Source organism: Conger conger, chromosome 1 (assembly GCF_963514075.1).
Source record: "Conger conger chromosome 1, fConCon1.1, whole genome shotgun sequence".
Lineage (NCBI taxonomy): Eukaryota > Metazoa > Chordata > Actinopteri > Anguilliformes > Congridae > Conger > Conger conger.
Genome location: NC_083760.1, coordinates 35,942,794 through 35,966,330, shown reverse-complemented (window position 1 = coordinate 35,966,330; position 23,537 = coordinate 35,942,794). Strand labels below are relative to the sequence as shown.

The window sequence follows — 23,537 nt, the reverse complement described above, 5'->3', positions numbered from 1 at the left end:
GAGGCTGCCTAAATCCACAGAACAACTGTGGCTAGTTCTCCAAGATGTTTGAAACAACCTACCTGCCGAGTACTGTGTGCGGGTATACCTAGAAGAATTGATGCTGTTTTGAAGGCAAAGGGTGGTCACACCAAATATTGATTTGATTTAGATTTTTCTTCTGTTCATTCACTTCTTCAGTTTTTTTTTTATTTTTGCAAATTTATTAAAAATAAAAAACAAACAAATCACATATACATAAGTATTCACAGCCTTTGCCATGAAGCTCAAAATTGAGTCCACCTGTGGTAAATTCAGTTGATTGGACATGATTTGGAAAGGCACACACCTGTCGATATATGGTCCCACAGTTGACAGTGCATGTCGGAGCACAAACCAAGCATGAAGTCAAAGGAATTGTCTGTAGACCTCCGAGACAGGATTGTCTCGAGGCACAAATCTGGGGAAGGGTACAGAAAAATTTCTGCTGCTTTGAAGGTCCCAATGAGCACAGTGGCCTCCATCATCCGTAAATGGAAGAAGTTCGGAACCACCAGGACTCTTCCTAGAGCTGGTCGTCCGTCTAAACTGAGCAATCGGGGGAGAAGGGCCTTAGTCAGGGAGGTGAACAAGAACCCGATGGTCACTCTGTCAGAGCTCCAGCATTCCTCTGTGGAGAGAGGAGAACCTTCCAGAAGGACAACCATCTCTGCAGCAATCCACCAATCAGGCCTGTATGGTACAGTGGCCAGACGGAAGCCACTCCTTAGTTAAAGGCACATGGCAGCCCACCTGGAGTTTGCCAAAAGGCACCTGAAGAAACAAAATTCTCTGGTCTGATGAGACAAAGATTGAACTCTTTGGCGTGAATGCCAGGCGTCATGTTTGGAGGAAACCAGGCACTGCTCATCACCTGGCCAATACCATCCCTACAGTGAAGCATGGTGGTAGCAGCATCATGCTGTGGGGATGTTTTTCAGCGGCAGGAATTGGGAGACTAGTCAGGATTGAGGGAAAGATAAATGCAACAATGTACAGAGACATCCTGGATGAAAACCTGCTCCAGAGCGCTCTTGACCTGAGGCGAGGCGACGGTTCATCTTTCAGCAGGACAACGACCCTAAGCACACAGCCAAGATATCAAAGGAGTGGTTTCAGGACAACTCTGTGAATGTCCTTGAGTGGCCCAGCCAGAGCCCAGACTTGAATCCGATTGAACATCTCTGGAGAGATCTGAAAATGGCTGTGCACCGATGCTCCCCAACCAACCTGATGGAGCTTGAGAGGTGTTGCAAAGAGGAATGGGCGGAACTGCCCAAAGATAGGTGTGCCAAGCTTGTGGCATGATATTCAAAAAGACTTGAGGCTGTAATTGCTGACAAAGGTGCATCAACAAAGTATTGAGCAAAGGCTGTGAATATTTATGTATATGTGATTTCTTAGTTTTTTATTTTTAATAAAAATTTCAAAAAAACTTGTTTATTTGTTTATTTATTCCATTTTGGAATAAGGCTGTAACATAACAAAATGTGGGAAAAGTGAAGCGCTGTGAATACTTTCCGGATGCACTGTATGTTTCCCCAGGCAAAGTGTCAAATGAAACAGGAAACTAGTTAACTAGTTAGTTGCCATATTAAATTATACTTTCCCTTAGGCGATAGTTTAAAAACTAGATGTCTGAAAATTGTAAACTTGTATTATTTAAGGAAAATGGCTTGTAATTACTATTAATTTTAATAGAGCAACCTTTTTTGGGGTGTTTTTGGCAACAGTACTGATTTTTCCCTGGGTGGTGGGTTGAAGAGGGTTGTTTGGGCTGCCCTTACCTGTACCTGCAGAGCTGCCAGTTTGCAGTGGAGTTGCCTCATGTGATCCTAGGACATGTGTAGTGGATTCCCTCAGTTTGGGGGTTTCTGCAGGAGCACAGGACTCTGCGGAGTCACCCCCAATCCTCTCATATGCAGGCAGATACTGCAGCTCCTACCACAAACACAACAACAATCACTGTAACTCCTCCAACCATCACCAACATCACTCATGAGAGCTCCTCTTACAACACTATGTGTAGCTCCAACCAGTAATTATATGAGGCAGGTGGTCTAGATGCCTGGAAGGGCTGAAAACCACGGTTCACGAAGAGCAGAAGCGTGCAGACCGTCAGGCACATTGGTCTGTCAGGCACAGGACTAAGGCTATAAGGCACTACTGTGGTACTGTACCCTAGAGTAACTGTAGGCTGCTCACCCTCAGAAAGCTATGGATAGTCTTGACAGAGTGCAGGTGGCACACCAGCCACTGCAGGTAGATGACCACATCCTCCTGGGTGACAGCATTGATGGGGTTCCCCCTGCCAGTCAGAGCCTTCTCCCGGGCAACGGACAGCCTGCGTGCCCGCTGGAGAGCATCTTCATACTCGCCCATCAGTCGAGCCACCTGTTCCTGTGATACCATCATCACAGGTGAGCTAACATGGGTGAGATTGTAAACCCTGTGAGGGGTAAACCCTTTGCCAGGCCTTACCTTGTAGAGAGGATACAACTGCTCAATGACGCCTGAGTGCCGGCAAAACCTCCTCCATCTCAACACGTGAAGATACTTGCACTGCGCCAGCTGGGAGCACTGATCTGTATAGAACTGATAAAGAAATCATGCTTAGCACAGCAGACAACCTATGCCATTTAGCATAAAGCTCACCTGTTCATTCCAACCTGAGTGTGAACATCCACACCAATGGCATACAGTTATCAACTCATCCAAGCTCACTGAAACCTTTCTTGTTGTGTAACCACAAAAGATTGGAGACATTGGTTAAATGAATGTAAGAGCTGATTGGCTCTTGACCATGCCAACTACTGCCCAATTGATCCTAAGCCCGCCCCTTTGTCATTGAAGGGCCAAACATGTGGATCATGTGGAAGGCCTTGCATTTTTTTCCTTTTCCCAGTGGATTGGGCTAGGCTAATGTTATGTGGGAGACCTCATTACCAACTGAACCATCTCCAAAAGCACCCAATTCTATTGACAGATAACTATCCAGTTGGAAGATTAATTGAATCTACTCATTAAATATCTACCACTTAGCTTTGATTGTCTAGACTCTAGGAGTACAATATAAGCCTACAGTGCCCTCCATACTTTTAGATTTGGAATTACACAATAGGCACGTGGTTAAAGTGCACATTCTCAGATTTTATTAAGGGTATTTTTATACATTTTGGCTTCACCATGTAGAATTTACAATGGTCTATGTACATAATCCCCCCATTTCAGGGCACCATAACATTTGGGACACATGGCTTCACAGGTGTTTGTAATTGCTCAGGTGTGTTTAATTGCCTCCGTAATGTAGGTATAAGAGAACAGCTAGAAACTATTATTGCTGTTTACAAACATGAGGACTAAGTTGTGCCAATGAAAGTAAAAGAAGCCATTATGAGACTGAGAAACAAGAATAAAACTGTTAGAGACATCAGAAAACCCTTTGGCTTACCAAAATCAACAGTTTGGAACATAATTAAGAAGAAAGAGAACATTTGTGGGTTTACTAATCACAAAAGGACTGGCAGGCCAAGGAAGACCTCCACAGCTGACGACAGAAGAATTCTCTCCATAATTAAGAAAAATCTCCTAACACCTGTTCAGCAGATCAGAAAAACTCTTCAGGAGTCAGGTGTGGATTTATCAATGACCACTGTCCACAGAACTTGTATCTGGGGAAAAAACCTTTGCTCTTTTTAGCCAGGGAAATATTAGTTGTCACGCCTCTTGATTTATAATCATTGTTATCGCAATTTAAGTTACGCCTTTAATTTTTGCAATGCAATATAAATAGTGCACATTTTTAACCGCTAGACTAGAACAAATGATCAACAGGCATCACATGTATTAAATGCAATAATATATAAAGAAAATGAATATGAATTTGGCACCTCCAATGACAGAGATCAAAATGGGTTGTATGCTTTTGAGAATTGTACCCTCTTATGACCAAACAACCTCATTCTCCAAACAATTTGTATTACGCTAATATTGTAAAAAGAAATATTGATAAATTTTTATTTTTCATTTTAAAGTTTGTATTGCGAGGCCTATTATATAAAAGGTTTGAGTCTTAGCGCCATTTCTTTGATGACGGACTTGCACAACTCAAACATGCAAGCTCAATTCCAAACAAGTTTCCCTTAAAAGTTATATTCTGAAAATGTTCCTTTTGGAGCAGAGAAAATATTTGAAAACATTCTTGTTTCTATGGGTTTGAGAGGCACCAATTGCACAAATATATAAATGTGTCACATCCATGCCCTTCTATTGTTTTTCCCTTTTCTATGTTAATTTGTTAGTACATTTAAGCCTGCCTGTTTTGTTCTTATGTTGCTAGTTCGTCAGTTCTGTTTCCCTGTGTTAGGTGTATGCTGTCGGTTCTAGCCTTGTATTTCTGTTATTAGTTCTGTTTAGTTTCTTGGATTTTCCATCAATGAATTCTGCTTGGCTCTTTGGACTTTCTGGTCATGTTCCTGTACCTCTGGCCTGTTTGGACTGACCACCTGGTTTTTAACTTAGGCTTACGCTCTGTCTGCCCCTCATCTGCCTGCTTCTTTAAACCTGCTATTTTCTTGTTATCCCTGAGCGCGCTTGGTTCCTCTGTCCCCCAAACCAGACAGAATTAACTAGCCAGTACTAGAACCAGCAGACTCAGGGATAACGGTGTGTTGTCAGTGATCGCTGTTTGCACCTTGCTGAAGAGAAATCCGAAAAGTTCATTAAAAATTTCCAGCTGTGAATATCTCTGATTAAAGCTGCATCAACCAGGAGGAGAAACTTTTTGCTTTCCTGGGAAAACATTGCCCTTTTTTCATTGGCAAACTCTACGGACTGATTTGTTGATTCAGTGCTATCTTTGGCTGCTGGTACCGCTGGCTCCTGTGATTGCGGTTGCAGAGAAGTACTCTCCTCGTCGTCGACCTTATTATTTCTATCCCTCTGCTCTGAAGCTAGGCTAGTCACTGCTGCACTAGAACTAGCCAAAGCTAAGGTTAGCTTCTTGAGCAGTATCAGAACCTTTTGGGGAATTTTTTAAAAATGTTGGACAGCTTTTCCACTTTGCCTGTGCACGCATTCTATATTCAGCACTACTAGTTTGAATGTCTCATTGTGATGACCATTATCACTGCTCAGAGTATGAAAATGTTCATAAAATTCCCTGTTCTTGGCAAAGCCATCGATAATTCAATGATTGTGATCTTAATTCTTTTGCAAAGCTTGTCATGGTGCGGCACCCCCTAGGTAGCCATTTGGCACAGCTAGCTGTCTGTAAAAGCCACCTAGTTACCTACTTAAAATCCGACACACAGCTAGTTAACTAGCTAGGCTATATGCCATAGCAAGGTAGCTTTTGGGCATAGTTAGCTAGGTTGCATGTCCACAGTACAAAAAGGCCTTAATAAAACCTAGCTAGTTAACTACTAAGCACCAATTTGCATAAATTGTTGAATAAATGTTAAAAGGGGTTTCCATCATAGAGATTTATGTTACAACTAGGCTTAATTCTTACTTATTCACAGCTGGCCCTGGTCCTTCTTAGTGCTTGGTTTTCTTGTTAGACCAGCAAGACGCCAGGTAGAGTGAGGGAGTCCTTCAGTCAGGGAGGATATGAATAATAAAATAATGTGTGTTTTGCTGTGCATTTCATTTCACCTGGCTAGACAGTGCATATTGATACATAATGACTTCTGTTTCAACAGACCTGAAAGTGTACTGAGATGGAATGGAACAGAAATGGGTTAGAGTGGGAGCTAGATCAGTCAGAGTGGTTGCTTAACCCTCCTCCCAAAAATCCACCCCTGGGGCAGGTCTCCCTCCTCCTTGGGCCCACCCCCTGGTCACCTGGTGCAGCAGTAGAGGCAGGCTCTCCAGTGTGTACTCTCGGCTCCTGCAGCTTTCCAGTTCCTTCTGCATCACTTCCACCTGGGACACCATAGGTTGCACCCCTGACACCTGCAGCAGCGGGAGGGATTGGGAATCATACAGGTACTTCGGCATCTGATCACAGAGCTTTTTACTGGAGCTCCAAGCATTTACAGTGATGTGAAAAAGAAAGTATACCCTCTTTCAATTCTATGATTTTACATTAACCCTTATCTAGTCCTCACAATGTCCTAACAGTAAATAAATCTAACCTCATATGGCCTCATAAATAGGGCTGCGTATCTAAAAATGCTTCCAAATTTTGGAATGAGCACATGTCATAATTTTTGACAAAATGGCATGAGGAAGTAGGATACTATTAAAAACCAAGGGTAGTTGGTACATGGTCAAATTATTTTATTAATAATTGCTTCAAAATTGTAACTGTTGCTGTAAAAACAAAACAAACAAAAATGGTCAAAATGTAGTAATGTACTTCAGGTAAATGTCCACTCCATCACATTTCTGAGACCATGCTGTTTAAATGCTGTGGCAAGGACACAGTTCGCAGGAAGGAGGAAGCAGGGCAAACTGAGGACCTCACCTACTGATTAAGTAGGCACGCACCTGGACTACATTTCAAATTAGTCGAGGCTGTTAAATGTGTGCTCTTTTTTGCAGTAGAGAATGGGGAACCACGGACGAGAGAGCTGTTATGCAAGAGAGACCTAGCAAAAATCTATCAACCACCTAGTAACACCTTAGCAACGATGAAGCAACACCTTAGCAACAACTTAACCTACCAACAACCAAGCAACACCTTACCAGACACCTAGCAATGGCCCAGCAACCACCTAGTAACACCTTAGCAACAACCTAGCAACCACCATCCTGATTGCTACACCTTAGTTATCATTAGTAAATTACAACTTACTAATTTTCACTCCAAAATATCAGCCCTACTTCTGCTACTAAAATACTGAAATCCTGGTTACTTTTAGACTGCTGCTACAACCACCTAGCAACACTTTAGCAACATCGAGCAACCACCAATCAGCTACCTAGCAACACCTCAGCAACCACCAAGCAACACCTTAACCACATAACACCTTAGCAACCACCAAGTAATACGCAAGCAACCACCTAGCAACACACTACGAACCATCTAGCAACACCCTAGCCCTAGAAACCACCTAATAAAACTATAGCAACATCCGAGCAAGACTCTAGCAACCACCTTGTAACACCTAAACAGCCACCGAGTAACAAAGTACAAAGCCAAGAACGAAAGGCAAAAGAATGGTCAAAAAAACAAGCGAGAGGTCAAAATCCAGGAAATCACAGGGCGAAGGTACAAAAGGGCAAAAACAAACTCGTAGTCAAAAAGTACAAAATAACACGTCGAAAAAAACAGAAGATCAGATGGGCAAACAAACAAGAGGGCAAGGCAGGTACGGAAGTCAAGGCAAAGGGGTGTCTATCAAGAATCTCTATAACAAGGCTTACACACAATCGGCACTTATTAAGATCAACGTCCTGACAAAGAAGCATACTGAGAATGGGGTTTAAATACAAGAGGGAAGGTGACAATCTAGGCGGGGCAGAGAACAAGGTGGGCTAAACAAATAGACAACAGGTGGGGAAACATAATAGGGTAATTTTATAAACTTTATTTCGTACAATTAAAATAAAAACAAAACGAAAAATAAAGAACAAAATAACATAATAACGGGAGGGAGACGAAAACGCGGACTGGATGCACGAAACAAAACATGTAAAACATACGGCTCTGGATTAGGGAGTAGATATTTGCATAGTTTGAAGACGTAGTGATAGTTAGGGACAGGTGCGAACACTTCGCTGAAACTAAACGAGTAATCAGGGATAGCATAGGGAGGCGGAGTTACAGAACAGTGCAGAAATACTAAGAGATAGCGTTAGTGAGATAGTTACGTGAATATTTCTAAACTACCCAATAAAAGTGATTGTTAGTTAGTTAGTTAGACAGACAGTAAGTGTATTAATCGGATTAGTACTGTACACAACCTAGATTAGTAGTAGTTAGTAAGAATAGTGCTTTACAACATTTAACTACCAAGAAAAAGCAGGAAGTAAGAATCGCGAGTTTTAGAAAAAAGTTGAAAAAACCGAAACTACCGTAACCACCCGAATAGTGGGACACGCAGACAGGGGAGTGACTAGACTGGTAAACATTCAGACGCAGACATAACAGGGGAGGACAATGGAGAACTGTAATGGGAAACATAAACCAGGTAACTAAGAAAAATGAATAATAAACAAGACTAAACATGAAAACATACAGAACAAATACAGAAACATTACAACCCTAGCAACCACCAAGTAATACCCAAACAACCACCTAGCAACACCATAGCAGAACCTTAGCAATGTCTAAGCAACACCATAACAACCACCAAGCATACCTTACCAACCACCTAGAAACACCACAGCAACAACCTGGCAACACCCTAGCAATACCATAGCAACCAACCAAGCAACACTTTAGCAACCACCTAGCAACACCCAAGCAACTAGCTTGCAACGACCTAGAAATACCCTAGCAACCACCTAGCAACACCTTAGCAAACAGATAGCAACACTAGCAAAACCTTAGCAAACACCTAGCAGCACCATAGCAACCACCGTGCCATATCTTACCAACCACCTCGAAACACTATAAAAAACTATAGCAACCACCTACACCATTGCAACACCATGGCAACAATCAATCAACCACCTAGCAACTGCAGAGCAAGATTATAGCAACCTAGTAACACCTAACAACAATTTATCAACACTCTAGTAGCCACTAAGCAACCACCTAGCAACACCTTAGCAACTACCTGGCAATGACCTAGAAACACCTTAGTAACTGCCTGGCAATGACCTAGAAACACTATAGCAGCCACCTGGCAAAACCTTCGCAGGGCACATACACCATTCACTCACACACTCGTACCCACAGGCAATTTAGACTCTCCAATCAGCCTATCCTGCATGTCTTTGGACTGTGGGAGGAACCCACACAAACATAGGGAGAACATGCAAACTCCACACAGAGAGGCCCCGGCCGACCAGGATTCAAACCCAGGACCTCCTTGCTGTGAGGCGGCAGTGCTACCCACTGCACTATCCATGCCACCTTTTTTTCTAAATTGCTATTTCTATATGCAGCCAAGCCTCCTACATTACATAGATATCAAACTTTCTGCATTAGACTTTACAATTCACAAAGTGTTCTGAATGTGTACAATGTGTCTCCCCAAAATACCTGTCTTATTTGTCACATTTTTTCTGGCTTAACAATATTTTTTAAAACATTTTTTGGCCCTTCCCTTCTGATAACATACATTAAAATTTTCTCATCATGTGAAAAGACTAATTTTTCTAAGGTATTTTGTTTTGTCATTTTGTGTCCAAATGTCACATCCATAATGCTGGAATTGTACAATCATAAATCAAATTTAACTCCACCAAAGCTTTGTGTAGTCTCTACCCTTTGGAATTACCACAGTAGGAATCCATAAGGGAATCCTTACCTCCAGGCCCTTCTGCAGGATCTGCTCTCTCTCCACACGGAAGTAGGAGATGTCTTTTGGTATTGGGACAGAGCTGCAGCAGAAAAAAAGAAATGAAAGGTGAATTAAAATAACATGCACAAACCAGCAGCATAGTGGACTGCACTTGCTCCATTACTTTTCATTACCTGTAGGACTTTGAAGGTGAGACATCTAGAACACCATTCACCTCTATCTCTGTCCGGAGAGCAGACAGCTGTCCCAGCAGCTCCTTCTCCATCAGCTTAAGTTTTTCAGTGGAACAGACCATGTACACCCCTGCCATTACTGCCCACATAGATAAGAGATACGTTAAACGTAAAGGAGTGACAGAGACACGCTATTGTAAGTGGTACACGGACAAATAGGCAGAAAATAGTCCACACACAGATGGCGTTCATTATCAGTTGTGCTCGCTGAAAATCGACAACTAATCACTTTTAAAGGTACAAATATGGAAAACAAAAATATTATAGCTACGTAATATGGAAAACTACAATGGGGTTGCAGGCTGTCAGGAACTGGCTGTCGCGAGATACACACTCCAACGGCATGATACTTTGAAACATGTTTTAATCGTAGGCTATTTCTTATTGTATTAGCCTCCTTGAAACAGGCATTTGATAATGTATTCAATATGCACCGATTTTACTGATTACGATTTACCTTACCGCAAAGTTGTCAAAGTTTTGTCTGATGTGTGACACGACTTGGTTTCTAGACTTGGTTGCCATAATCTATAAGGTAACTATGGAGACCACAGCAAACAACTGGTTTGCTTCCGATCTTCGCCCGCATTTTCTCGCTGACTAGATGGTCAGTTTTCGTACCAATAAACGTGTATTCACTAAGCCCTATGTCATGTCGCCGAAATCAAGAAGTAAGGCGAGGCAGTTTTAGCAACGTAAAAAATAAGTGCACACATTGTGTAATGATAACATTGTTTTCAGACAGTAGTAACAGTTAGGCTACATGTCAGTAACTAACGTTAGCTAAAGGGCTCTTCCTGAGGAACTGTGCTTGTGTATGGTACGGATCGCACAAAATATACAATTGTACAATGTAAAGAATTTCGTGACGAATAAACGACACGAAAATGGGAAATACTCGCCTGCGAATATAAATTCGCGCCAGCTCATTCTTCAGAAAAAAAATGGATTCAACATCATCCAGTGAGGACGTCCTCCTCCTCACTCGACACAGAAGAAGAGAGTTCCACTGCCTCGTACAGGAGCTGAGGCTCTATCACGGCCGGTTCCGGACATTGTTGTTGGTGGGACAGTTTGAGGTCCTTAGGTGGATGCTAACGCCGCATTTGAGGAGACAGGGATCCTATTGACCCAGAGCAGCGTCTGGCAGCCTGTCTGCGGTAAGTTGTTGTAACCTTAAAATATGTATAATATAGCATATCACAAGTCTTTCACAACACTGCCCTATCTATCTTTCTATACTCATATCATCCTCTCAAATGTAATAACAAATCGAGCATGATCCGCCGTTTGTTTTGCCAAAAAAACAAAAACACTGCATCCAACTGCCTAAATGATGAAAACCACTTCGGTGTGGGACTACAACAAATCAGCAAATCAGATATTCGGAGGAACAAAACGTATTGAGATGAACCTAAATCAAAATCTTAAATTTAAATAATTATAACTATAATTTGCTGTAATGGATAGATACATTAGGGGCGGCACAGATGGTGCAGTGGGTAGCACTGGCGCCTCACAGCAAGGAGGTCCTGGGTTCGAATCCCAGTCAGCCGGGGCCTCTCTGTGTGGAGTTTGCATGTTCTCCCCGTGTTTGCGTGGGTTTCCTCCGGGTACTCCGGTTTCCTCCCACAGTCCAAAGACATGCAGGTTAGGCTGATTGGATGGACTGGCGACCTGTCCAGGGTGTATTCCTGCCTTTCGCCCAATGTATGCTGGGATAGGCTCCAGCGACCCTGTTCAGGATAAGCCGGTTAGGATAATGAATGAATTAATGGATAGATACATTGTAAACTTGTAAATGATAGTCCAGTAGGTGGCAGTAGTAGACATTGATTATAGGCTATATCAGTTAACCAAGAAGGGGCATGATTGATAAGCAAGAGTTTGTCTACTACTGGACTATCATTTACAAGTTTACAATGTATCCACGGTTATTTTAGCAGTCTAGCAGCAGACTATGAGCCACATTATGTCAAATTATTTACCACAAGGCTGTAAACAATATATAAACAGACTATGTATCAGCAACAGAATAAAAAAGAGCACACCATTGCTTTGTCTGTAATGAGTGATTGCACCAGGACATGAGTGCAATTTCAAAAGAATGTTGGCATGCATGTTTCTGATACTACAAGCATAACCTCTATGTCTACTTCCATATATAGATAGAGAATTCAATTTATTATTATTATTATTATTATTATGATTTATATTATTGATAGATAGCAATCAAGAAATGATATCAATTAGTTAAAGTAATAACTGACTGGCACAAATGTGGATCAAATTGTTTTCTTAGATTTTGTTTATAAGGCAAAGTCTAAGCCTTCTCCTCCCACGTTCCCCAAAATTCTCAGCACTGGGGATTCTTTCACAACCCTCACCTCCAGTTTCTGTCTATGAGTGCCAACTGTAGCTGATTTGGTGAAAGACACCAGTGATGTCATCTGGGCACAAATGAGGGAAACCCACATGCCAGTCCCAACTGAGGAGTGCTGGAGGAACACTGCCAGGAGGTTCAATGAAAAATGGAATTTCCCAAATTGCATCTGTGCACTTGATGTGAAGCATGATGCAATTCTGGCACCAGCTAATTCTGGCTTTGGTTTTTATAATTATGAGGGCACCTTCTCCGTGAATGTACCAGGACCATGCCCACTCCTCTCGGCACCTGAGTTCGGACCGGTGCCATTTGTGATGATGGCAGATGAGGCTTTCCCAATGAAAACCTTTCTCCTCCATCCCCATCTTGGGAAACACTTGCCAGAGGATCACCGGGTATTCCATTACTGCCTCTCCTGATTCTGACGCAGTTGCTCTCCACCGACTGCACAATTTCATGGATGATGGGAAACTACTTGTTCTGGTTTGAGTGAAGTGCCTTTTGGGTCAAAAAAATCTGTCACCACCCACAAGGAAGTTGTGAGACTATCTTATCCATCATCATTCCAAGATAAATGGTCGGACAGACACCAAAAATCTTAATAAACATCCTACGATGGAGTTTATATCGAAATAGCTGTATCAAAACCCCTGAATAAAATATAATGAGAAAGTAATTTGAAGAAGCTCTTGGCACACAATCTCCTGTATCCAATAATAATAATCATGATAATAATAAATGAAGACTTCACATCAATTTGTTAGTGTTATAGTAGGGTATTTCTAGCTGTTCTCATATACCCCCCACATAAATTCCAAAGAATAATTATCTGGTCAAACATAATTTATAATTAGCCAAAATTGCCAGATGTAGGCCCAATTGTATACATAGGTAAACTATACCATATAGACCTATATCATGTTGGACACATCTTACATAATAAAGTGTCCGCTGAATAATTTTGTTTTGCCTCCAAGTAAATATATAGGTTTACATGTAAGAAAATAATATTCTCATGAAGCAAGTAATTTCCCTGTAACCATAGCCTATTGCATTATTTTTAATTTGCAACACCATATAGTGTACCCAGTGCAATTGTAGAGAAGTTAATGGTGGTATTTTATAGATCTTTCATAGACTCTCTCTTTACTGGTTTTGTGGTATGGAAATTTGAATAAGCAAAACAAAAATAGACCGTGATTTCGCAAACGCAGTATCTGCCATTGCTAGACAAGGCGAGTCATCCAAGAAGTTACTTTTTGACTCCTTCCCAGACTGCAATGCCACTCTCGCCTGTTTTCCCATAATCCATAGTGATGTATGTTTGTTTTTCGCACAACCACCAGGTTGCAAATGTGAGCAATCTACTCTGTATAATGAGCTGTCCGCATACAGCAATGGCCCATGCAGAACAGATTTTACCGTATGATAGGTCATTATTCGTTACATTTACATTTACATTTTAGTCATTTGGCAGACGCTTTTAATCCAAAGTGACTTACAAGTGCATAGGTTCTACCATAAGTCAAAGCATCACATCCAGAACTAGCAAAATACACATGAAATGCTCAAAAAAACAGAAGAGGAGGAGGGCTACGGCGTTCAAGTCAAAAGTATAATGGAAGGTGCTCTTTGGTCCAAAAACATGGGGAAACCATCCAGTTAAAAGAGCAAAAGAAGTGGATCCAAGGCACTCTTCCAATGAAGTAAAAAACAGCTTTATTATAAAAGGCTAGTTCATAGTTGAACACTAAAAAATACCAACATGTTTCGGCCAAATAGTGGCCTTCATCAGGGCAGACATGAAAAGCGAGAACAAACAGCAGAAGTATATATACACCTAAGGGTGTCATTAAGGTGATTGACCACAGCTGTGCAAAGTGGGAGGGCTCAGGAATAAATCTGAATGCAAGACAAACAGAAAACACTAGAGGTCAGTAAACAAACAATATATAGAACTGCTGTACAATACATAGACCTGCTATAAAGGATAGTAAAAATAGAGAGCAACTAGTAAACACTATATAAATTCAAAAACTATCCTGCTCGTTATGCCATGTAACAGTATTAACATATAGTAAGGGGAGAAATACAGTCAGTAAGAAGACAAAGAATACACTAAAAAAGGGCCCATATCTAAGGGGTCTATAAAAAAGATACCATATCTATAGAATCATTTAGGCCCGGGAACTCCAAAGCTTTGAGTTTATAAATCCAACGGCTTTCTTTCTGATTTATGGAAATGACGAGCGCCTGGACTAGGAGCTGGGTGGCTTTCTCAGTCAGGAGATGACGGATACGGAGTATATTATAGAGAACTAACCAGCAGGTTCTGGCAGTGGAGGATACTTGTGGAGTCAGGGTGAGGCAGTTATCAAGAGTCACCCCAAGATTCTTTGCCCTACGGGAGGAGGAAACTACAAAGTCCTCAACAGTCAATGAGAGGTCGATTGACGGAGAGGACTTAGCAGGGATGTAGAGAAGCTCAGTTTTGGCAAGGTTGAGCTTCAGGTGGTGGGAAGTCATCCACGCAGAGATATCAGCCAAGCAGGCAGAGATCTGTGTGGTGACTTGGGTGTCGGGGGGGAAGGAAATAATCTCATGGTTGACTGTATCGAAGGCAGCCGACAGGTCGAGGAAGATGAGGACAGAGGAGAGGGATTTTGCTTTAGCAGAGTGGAGTGCCTCAGTGACCGCGAGCAGGGCGGTCTCAGTGGAGTGGCCACTCTTGAAGCCAGACTGGTTGGGGTCATGGAGATTGTTCTGGAGAAGATAAGTGGACAGTTGGGAGCAGACTGCCCGTTCCAGAGTTTTAGCGGGAAAGGGAAGAAGAGAGACAGGCCGGTAGTTGTTCAGGGCAGAGGGGTCAAGAGTAGGTTTTTTGAGCAGGGGAGTGACTCTGGCCCTCCTCAGGGAAGAGGGCATGGTGCCGGAAGAGAGGGAGGTGTTGATTAGAGATTCGTTCATGTGTTATTTCATTTATCTTACGCTGGTAAGATAAATTTCTTTTAAATTTTTTGGTTTCGCAACGTGAATTGAAAAGAAAGGAAAACCAGGTGTTTTTTTCAACATTTTCTTGTTGCAGTGGGTAATCTGTAACCAGAAAACAATGATAGTGTTTGTGTACGGTTTTGGGTTCACTGCCTTGGGAACTTCTGGGAGGGACATTGTGAGGTTTCAGATCATGCAGAACGATATGTATACCAGTGGTTTCCAATCTTCATATGATGGACGTTCATGTTTTGCTTGCTATGCTATATTGCAACCAAATACATAAAAACAATTAACAATTATTTAACTGATAAAATTAGATACTGTGGTGAACAAGTTGTTAATTGATGAACGAGGGGACACATGACCAATAAAACGAACCATAATGAAAAATTTAAGATAGGCTAAAGCAATTCATAACATTAATTTAATTTTTTAAACATGGATACTGAAACGTGTTCAACCAAGAGAAGCCTATCGAGCTGTTTAAATATGTTGTTACCTTTTTGTGTAATAGGCTACACTGTAATAATATGAAAAAACATGTATCCTCCTTTCCAATTACTAAAACTAAGTACTTGGATCACCCTGAGAAAATACACCATAGTGACAGGCTTTAAATATGGACATGCTATTCTTTATAACATAAGGATCCAATCATATTTCACGAGTGAGCAATAACAAGAAAGACATAAATCACTAGCCAGAATAAATGCTAATTGTATTAAATTTAACTGTATACTTACTGCAGACATAAATGTATGTGCTAAAAGAAACACTGATGACATAATAGACTGCTGAAATTGTACTATTTTCCCAGTTTCAAGTCTGACCACAAAGTTCTATGAATAGCCGTTTATTAACATATGATATTATTGATTGAAATGACACATATGTCAGAGCATGGCACGGTCACCAATTTTCCTCATTTTGCCCTCAGACCCCAGAGGGTAAACACTGCAAAATCAGAATGGCTTCAGCAAATTTACTCTCATTAGATGAATGTGTGTGTGTGTGGAGGGACCATAGACTGTACACAAATAACTCAAACTCCAAACCCCACCTCTTCCCATGACACGTTCTAAACACACATCCATGTGATTCAAACAAGCTACAGTACAGAGCTAACTTTAGACATAAATGATCCAGGATTAAAAGATTTAAGGACAAATAATTGTAAGGACAGAGGATACGATCACGATTTTGTGGACATGGACATTATTTTAGCTAGAGGTAAGGTAGTGCATTTTGTCAATTTACCTTTTTCTGGTGGTGATTCTTGTTACTTAGTTATTCACTTTTAAACTTGTTTAATCGCCAGCTAGCTAGGTACTGTGATTTTGCTGGGCGTAGCTGTGAAACGTGTGGGTGATTGCCATCGACTTGATTTGTTTGTTGAAGTTGTTCAAGCTGATGTTGCTTGCAGTGTATTTTTTTTTTAGATAGCTGTAATGTTAATGTAGCTAGCTAGCTAGTGAGCTTGCTTGTTATGTCCTACAAATTTGTCTGGTCAAATGACCTGTCATCTGAAGTGGTCTGAATACACTTTAATGTGTGAGGACGGCTGAAGTCCTTAATGTCTAGCCATTCTTTGCCTACACTTAACTACTCAACGGCTCCTTTTCTGGTCCTTCATCTTAGTTAATCTAACAGTTGGTGTACTATAATGTTAAACGCTTATCTTGGTGGACCCTGTTGGCTTATTGCTGTTGTTGTCATGCATGTATAGCATTTTAGCTACAGTATCTGCTGTAGCTAGCTAGCAATCTTAACTGATATTTCACAAAGCAGGATTACAAACCCATAACGCCCCAAACATTTCAAAGCATGAATGGTGGCACTTTGTAGCTTTCTACCTGGGTCAGACTTACTGCATTCTCCGGTCGGGGTAAAATAAATCAATTCTTCAGTGTTTTAATGATCATGTTAATTAAATAAATGTTTCGCTCTTAAAATGGTAGCTGAAGTGGCTGAATTGAAATAAGCCTGTTTATTGCAACGCTAAGGTTGTGGTTGGTAACCTAGCTGGCTACTTTAGGCTGTACTGTAGTGTGGGTGACTGATAGACATCACCTGATAGCAAGGTTTGGGGCAGTTTTGTTCCGACGTTACTTATTTTGAAACGTACCGATAATTCATGGGAGCCCAGTGTATTGAATGAGGTATATTGCCATCACAGATTGCCATGAGAGTTACTGGTCAGAGGATCTGGACGGGAGTATGGTCGCTGGTCACACAAGTGTTTGTGATTTACAGTATGTTATTTGAGTGATTTTTATCTGCATTATTGTATTTATATAACAAACTGTGATGGATGCGTTGCTTAATAGTATAATGCTTTAGGACAACATGGATGTGTGTTTAAAGGGAGAGTGTGACAGCAATGCGGATAGTGGTGCTGATGAACTGGCAGGTGGCTCAGTGAAAAGTGTTCCTTGTAAAATTGTTCACGCATGCGCATCATTTTATATAGACGGTTTCGGTTTTTAATTTATAAAAAGATTAATCAGAAGATAATAGAGATTTGCCTGAATTACAGAGTGCAAAACTGTTCTAGTTGTGCTCCAGGTGGTTTCAATGTACTGTAAATCTCAATGTCGTACGGGGGACTGTTTAAACGACACCACTTCTGGGTTACGTCATGCCCACTTCCAAGTACAAGTAACCCGGATATGGATAATTTCATTGTTGAATGGTTGAACGGACACATGGTAAATGATTGGGATTTATATAGCCCCTTTATCCAAAGTGCTGTACAATTTATGCTTCTCATTCACCCATTCACACACACATTCACACACCAACGGCAATTGGCTGCCATGCAAGGCACCAATCAGCTCATCAGGAGCATTTGGGGGTTAGGTGTCTTGCTCAGGGACACTTTGACACACCCAGATCGAACTCGCAACCCCCCGACTGCCAGACGACTGCTCTCACCACCTGACCTAATGTCACCCACTACAGATACATACAGATACAAGTAATGCAGTACTCGCTCACCCCTAGTATTTTCCATTCTAATATGGATAATTAGATTACTACAGTGCTAAGAGCTCACTGTCCCCATTACAGTGAATGCACTTAATCTGCCAATCCCCCACATTTTTTTCTTTGTTATTTCTGTTCTTTACATGTTAATGAGAATGTGTTTGTTTTCAGCGAATTAAGGGGAACGTTACAATGTGAAGTTTTACACAAAGTTCATTTTAATGGAACGTCTAGTGTATGATCAAATGCAAATATGCAATTTCTTTGTCTCATAATAAAGTACAAATGCATAGCTACCAACAGGTATTGAACTCCCCTTTTATCCTTACAGTACAGTAACAATACAATGTTTATGACTTGATGAATGTTTTTCAAGAAACAGACTGACCATTAACAGCAGCTACTGTCAGCAACACATGTTGACAAAGGACGTAAGCTAAATAATGGGCACATTTAATCAAAATAAATCATCATAACGTAAACAGGCTGAAACAAGAACATAGTTGGCATATAGAACAAACTGCATAGACTCCGAAAACTCAAGTCATGAGACAAAAACAACTTTGTATTTGACACATAAATGGTAAAACCATCTCACCAGATACAAAACAAAATCCATTTGTGAAATGTGAAAAGTTGTCGTAGGGGAGAACTGGCACTATTGTAACATTTTTCTTACTCAGTTACTCAAAAGATACACGATTAAAAGCAGTGAAATATCACTTCAGCGAGCATACACTTTTCTGCTACAATAAGTCATATTATGTTTGAGGTGATCACAAAATTGTAAAATATGTGCGGGGCATTTGCACAGGGCTTAAAGTTCTTAAAGTAAAAAAAAACACTCCCCCTCCAGTCAAGATGATACATAACGTGTATTCTTGTACCGCTCTCCAGCCCTTCAGCGAACAAACTGCCTTCTGCTACAGCCAAATATTTCACATTTTGACTCATCAGTCCACAGAACCTGCTGCCACTTTTCTGTTCCTGTGTTTTCATGCATAGTTGAGTCGCTTGGCCTTGTTTCCATGTCGGAGGTATGGCTTTTTGGCCACAATTTTTCCATGAAGACCACTTCTGACCAGACTTCTCTGCACAGTAGATGTGTACCTGGGTACTGGTTTCTGCCAATTCTGAGTGGATGGCACTGCTGGACATCTTCCAATTGCGAAGGGAAGTAAGCATGATGTGTCTTTCATCTGCTGCACTAAGTTTCCTTGGCTGACCACTGCGTCTACTGTCCTCAACATTGCCCGTTTATTTATGCTTCTTCAACTGAACTTGGATAGTACATCTGGAAACCCCTGACTACCTTGAAATTTCTGCCTGGGAGAGACCTTGCTGATGCAGTATAACTACCTTGTGTCTTGTTGCTGTGCTCAGTCTTGCCATGGTGTATGACTTCTGACATTAAACTGTCTACAGCAACCTCACCTTGGAAGCAGAGTTTGGCTGTTCCTCACCCAGCTCTAACCCTCCTTCACAGCTGTTTCTGTTTCAGTTAATGATTGTGCTTCAACCTACATATTAAATTGATGATCATTAGCTCCTGTTTGGTATAATGAGTTAATCACACACCTGACTATCTGCCTACACAATCCCTGACTTTGTGCAAGTGTAACTAGAAGAATTAATGCTGGTTTGAAGGCAAAGGGTGGTCACACCAAATATTGATTTGATTTAGATTTTTCTTCTGTTCACTCACTTTGGATTTTGTTAATTGATAAAAATAAACTATTAACATTTCTATTTTTGAAAGCATTCTTACTTTACAGCATTTTTTCATACCTGCCTAAAACGTTTGTACAGTACTGTATCTTCTTTTGTTTTGAGGTGGAGACCCAAGTGCAGAGAACCAGACTGAGGCAGATAGGCTGGCAAAAGGCAGCAAAACTTTACTTGGCGAAAAATAAAGCACAAACACTAAGAAATAAGTAAACAAAGGTTAATAGATAAACTCATAAACTGCAATACTAAGTTGCAACTGTAACAACTATAAAATGAAAACATCCATATTTGACAGCATAGGAGTGACAAACCAATTAGCGTCACATTTAACTGAAGAGAAAATGGCACACGCTACCACAAGACCTATAGACAACAGTCAAGAAAAACTCAAGACTTGGCACTGAAACTTGAAACAAGAGGGCTAAATATAAATGAGACAACCAGGAAAAAAGATCAAAACTAACTAGACACAGATGAACAGAAGAACCAAACTTAACAAGTGTAATAGAATAATTGATACTAATAGGACAGGACAGGCTGACAGAGGCTCCAAGGAACTGGTTAAAAAGCATTCCAGAGTTCTGCTGTTTCCAGAGCTGATGGAGGCTTGGGCAGGGGGACAAAATGACAGGCCTTGGAAAACTGGTCAACAATCACCAGAACTACTGTGTGGCCCTGAGACGGTGGAAGATCGGTGATGAAGTCCACTGAGAAGTCTGAACAGGGATGATTGGAAGTGGGAAGGGGATGTAGCAGACACATTATTTGGTCGTCTGTCTTTTGGAACTGGACTGGAGTTTGGACTGGAGTATGGGAATGACCCAGAGATTGAGAAGATGCTGGAGCATGGACTCGAACTGGACCATGGAAATGGGCTGGAGCGGGTGAAAAGATGACCTGGACTGGAGACAGGTGCTGTGGCAGATAGGACCCTATCCAGTGAGATGCCCGGTGGTCCAATCCAGACACGGCTTGTGATATGGCAGCTATAGGTAGCCCAGGATGAGTGGGAAATCAGGAGAGTGGATCAGGTGGAGCTTATCTTGCAATGTTGTCAGCAGCCAGAGGGGGGTGGTGAGGTGATGCATGCTGGAAAAACCCAGGGGTTTCCGCCTTAACAATCCTCACGTATTGCGCTAATTATATGGTGTAGCAGTTAAACTGCAAAAAGTAATCACTCTCATAAAATTACTATTATTACTATTATTATTATTACCAAAAATGTGGACATTTTATTAATAATAAAATGACTTGAATAACCTGAAACTTCTTCGAAAGACTGATTTGACTCATGTTAACATGACACCAAAACAGACACCCGGTTTAATAAACAATTTTTAACTCTACATGCGTGAAAGATGGCGAACCTATTCAGGGAAACACACACCGAACCGAAGGCATTCTATAGACAACAAACAGAGGCACACACATTCACAATCTCAGTTAAGACTAAGCTAAACACCGGCTATGCCTGGAAAGCTTGTTCAGTCTTACTGCTTTCCTATGAAAAGTAACATGGAGCTGTGAATTGTGGATGTCTCCGGCAGGGATACGTGGAAAGCTGGGGTGCTGCATGATGTTGTCTGGTACGTTTGGTCTTTGAAAGATGTCTGCTGGTCCTTTTTCCGCATGGAAAAGTTGATAGCTGCAGTTAGAAGTTTGTTCCGTGTGGTCAGCTGATGCAGCAACATGCATGCGCCAGTTTCCAATAATAATAATAGAGGCAAGGTAAGCTATGTATGTCTGTGAGGCATCGGGAGCAGGACGAGATGTAGTTGCAGAAGCCAAGTGAGAATGAAGAGGCAAGAGCCAAGAGAGAAGAGCAAGAGAGTGGACAATGCGATTGTCCTAGGTCTTATACTGTGCAAGTTTTTATTGCTTCCGGCATTACAGTATTGGTTTAACTGTAACTAGACTTCACGCCGAGGCGGTGTGGTAAGGTTGCGGAAGCTCACTGTGGAATCCTGGGAAATGTGGTCCCTTGGTCCCTATAGCTAGCTCCACGTCCAAGAAATTACCTGCAATGCCAGAGTCCAGCATGGGCTGGAGGGTGTGATTGAGACCTTCCGAGGCAAGGGACACTGTCAGCAGAACCCTAGGAGTCTCAAGTTTGGGATAAATGGTCGGCTTCCCTTCCTGAAACAGGGCCTGTCTTCCTGAGAACGCGGGACCATAAGCCTACTTGCCAAGGCTCCTCTGTAGCGCTGGTCCACAAGTTTGGGAAGGCTCGGAGGGATGGTTGGGTGCTTGGGGGATGGCGTCACCAGGTCAGCTTGTCTTTTGGAAGTGGTGCAAACTTTCTCTTCGGCTCTCCCGGAGGTGGTTGTCCACCCAAACGGTCACGTCTATGTGCACATCCAGATCTTCTGGCACCTCCCGGGATGCCAGCTCACCCTTTATTTTAAAGGATGAGATGAGTGCTGCAGTGTTCCAGCCCGAATGAGCTGTGAGTGTGATGCTGTAATCCACCACTTTCGAATTGCGAGAGAAAGCCCCTTCCAGTTTCCCATCATATCTGTCTGGGGTTGGCAGTCGGGGCTCATGAGGTAGTGGAGGGCTTGGAATGGAAGGTGGCACTGGTGCAGGGGCTGTAGATGGAGCAAGTGGTCTAGGGACTGCAGGTTGTCCAGGATTAGTCGGAGAGCCTGTTCATGGTGACCGATCACAGTTCACTGGTTTGCCAGTGCTGCCCGCATGCGTTCCATCTTGGAGGACTGGTCCTGTGCAGGGTCCATGGGTGACTGAGTCTTGCTGTGAGGTGGAGAGCTGAGGTGTGGACCCAAGTGCAGAGAACCAGACTGAGGCACAGATGGGGTGGCAAAAAGCAGCAAAAACGTACTTAAAACGTGAACACTAATAACTTTGGAAACAAAGGAACAGGTAAACTAGCAATACTGAGCTGCAAACTCACAAGACCTAGAGACAACAGTCAAAAGAAACTCAAGACTTAGCACTAAAACATGAAACAAGAGGGCTATACATACACGAGACAAAAGGGAAAAAAGATCATAATTAACAAGAAACAGATGAACAGAACCAAACTTAATAAGACACAGGTGACAAGACTAATTGAATAATTGATACTTCAAATATAAATGTCTGAATGCAATGCACACCTGTTTTTTCTGAATGCCTCGTATCCAATCATGTTCAGGCTTACAAAAACTGTAACTCTACAACACTTTCAGAAGCACATTCAGAAACACTGGTAGATTGTCCATTGTTTACTTAGAATTTCTCTGGAGGAATTATCATTGTTGTCCGTTTTTCCACTGTATACTTCTACAAAAGTACTTGTAGACAGGAATGTTATTATCCACGTTTTGTATAGGCTCTCTGGGACACGATGAGCCCATGTACAATCGTCTCAGTATTGGTAATGCAATGATCCTTGCAGAGCGAATGTGTTGGCACCATCCATGTGTAAGAAAATTAAGTATAACTTCAACTTATGAAAGAACTGACTATGGGCATGTTATTGAAGTGACCGTTTCCAACAGTGCATAGTTTGTTAGGCTTGCATAAAACAACACATAATTTGCCTGCGTAACAAATCCGTAGCACTTTCAATACCCACGCACTTTGGCTAAAACAGTTCTTGACAATTTATGCCAAAAAAGGATGGCGTTTTACAACAAAAAATTTGCGAGGCCTACGTCTAAATAGAGGACTTCCTTTGGAGGACTTCAAGGAATCTCTCATTTGAGTGAATATTTCTGAGGAGGACAGTGTTGGCCTGAAAACATCATTGATTCCACAATAGAGGGCATTTTC

At 41.7% G+C, this 23,537-nt stretch overlaps 1 protein-coding gene across 1 annotated transcript in view; it reads right to left on the bottom strand.

Annotated features, from left to right (window-relative positions):
• Positions 1-23,537, bottom strand: part of LOC133124596 (uncharacterized) — a 72,426-nt gene that overhangs the window by 47,928 nt on the left and 961 nt on the right. The window contains exons 2-10 of the mRNA XM_061235969.1: positions 22,437-22,561; positions 22,061-22,278; positions 21,782-21,919; positions 9,611-9,749; positions 9,444-9,516; positions 5,863-5,973; positions 2,500-2,613; positions 2,224-2,418; positions 1,806-1,959 (exon numbers count right to left, since the gene is read on the bottom strand). Coding sequence (XP_061091953.1) covers positions 1,806-1,959; positions 2,224-2,418; positions 2,500-2,613; positions 5,863-5,973; positions 9,444-9,516; positions 9,611-9,749; positions 21,782-21,919; positions 22,061-22,278; positions 22,437-22,561 — 1,267 coding nt within the window. The remainder of the gene's footprint in view (positions 1-1,805; positions 1,960-2,223; positions 2,419-2,499; positions 2,614-5,862; positions 5,974-9,443; positions 9,517-9,610; positions 9,750-21,781; positions 21,920-22,060; positions 22,279-22,436; positions 22,562-23,537) is intronic.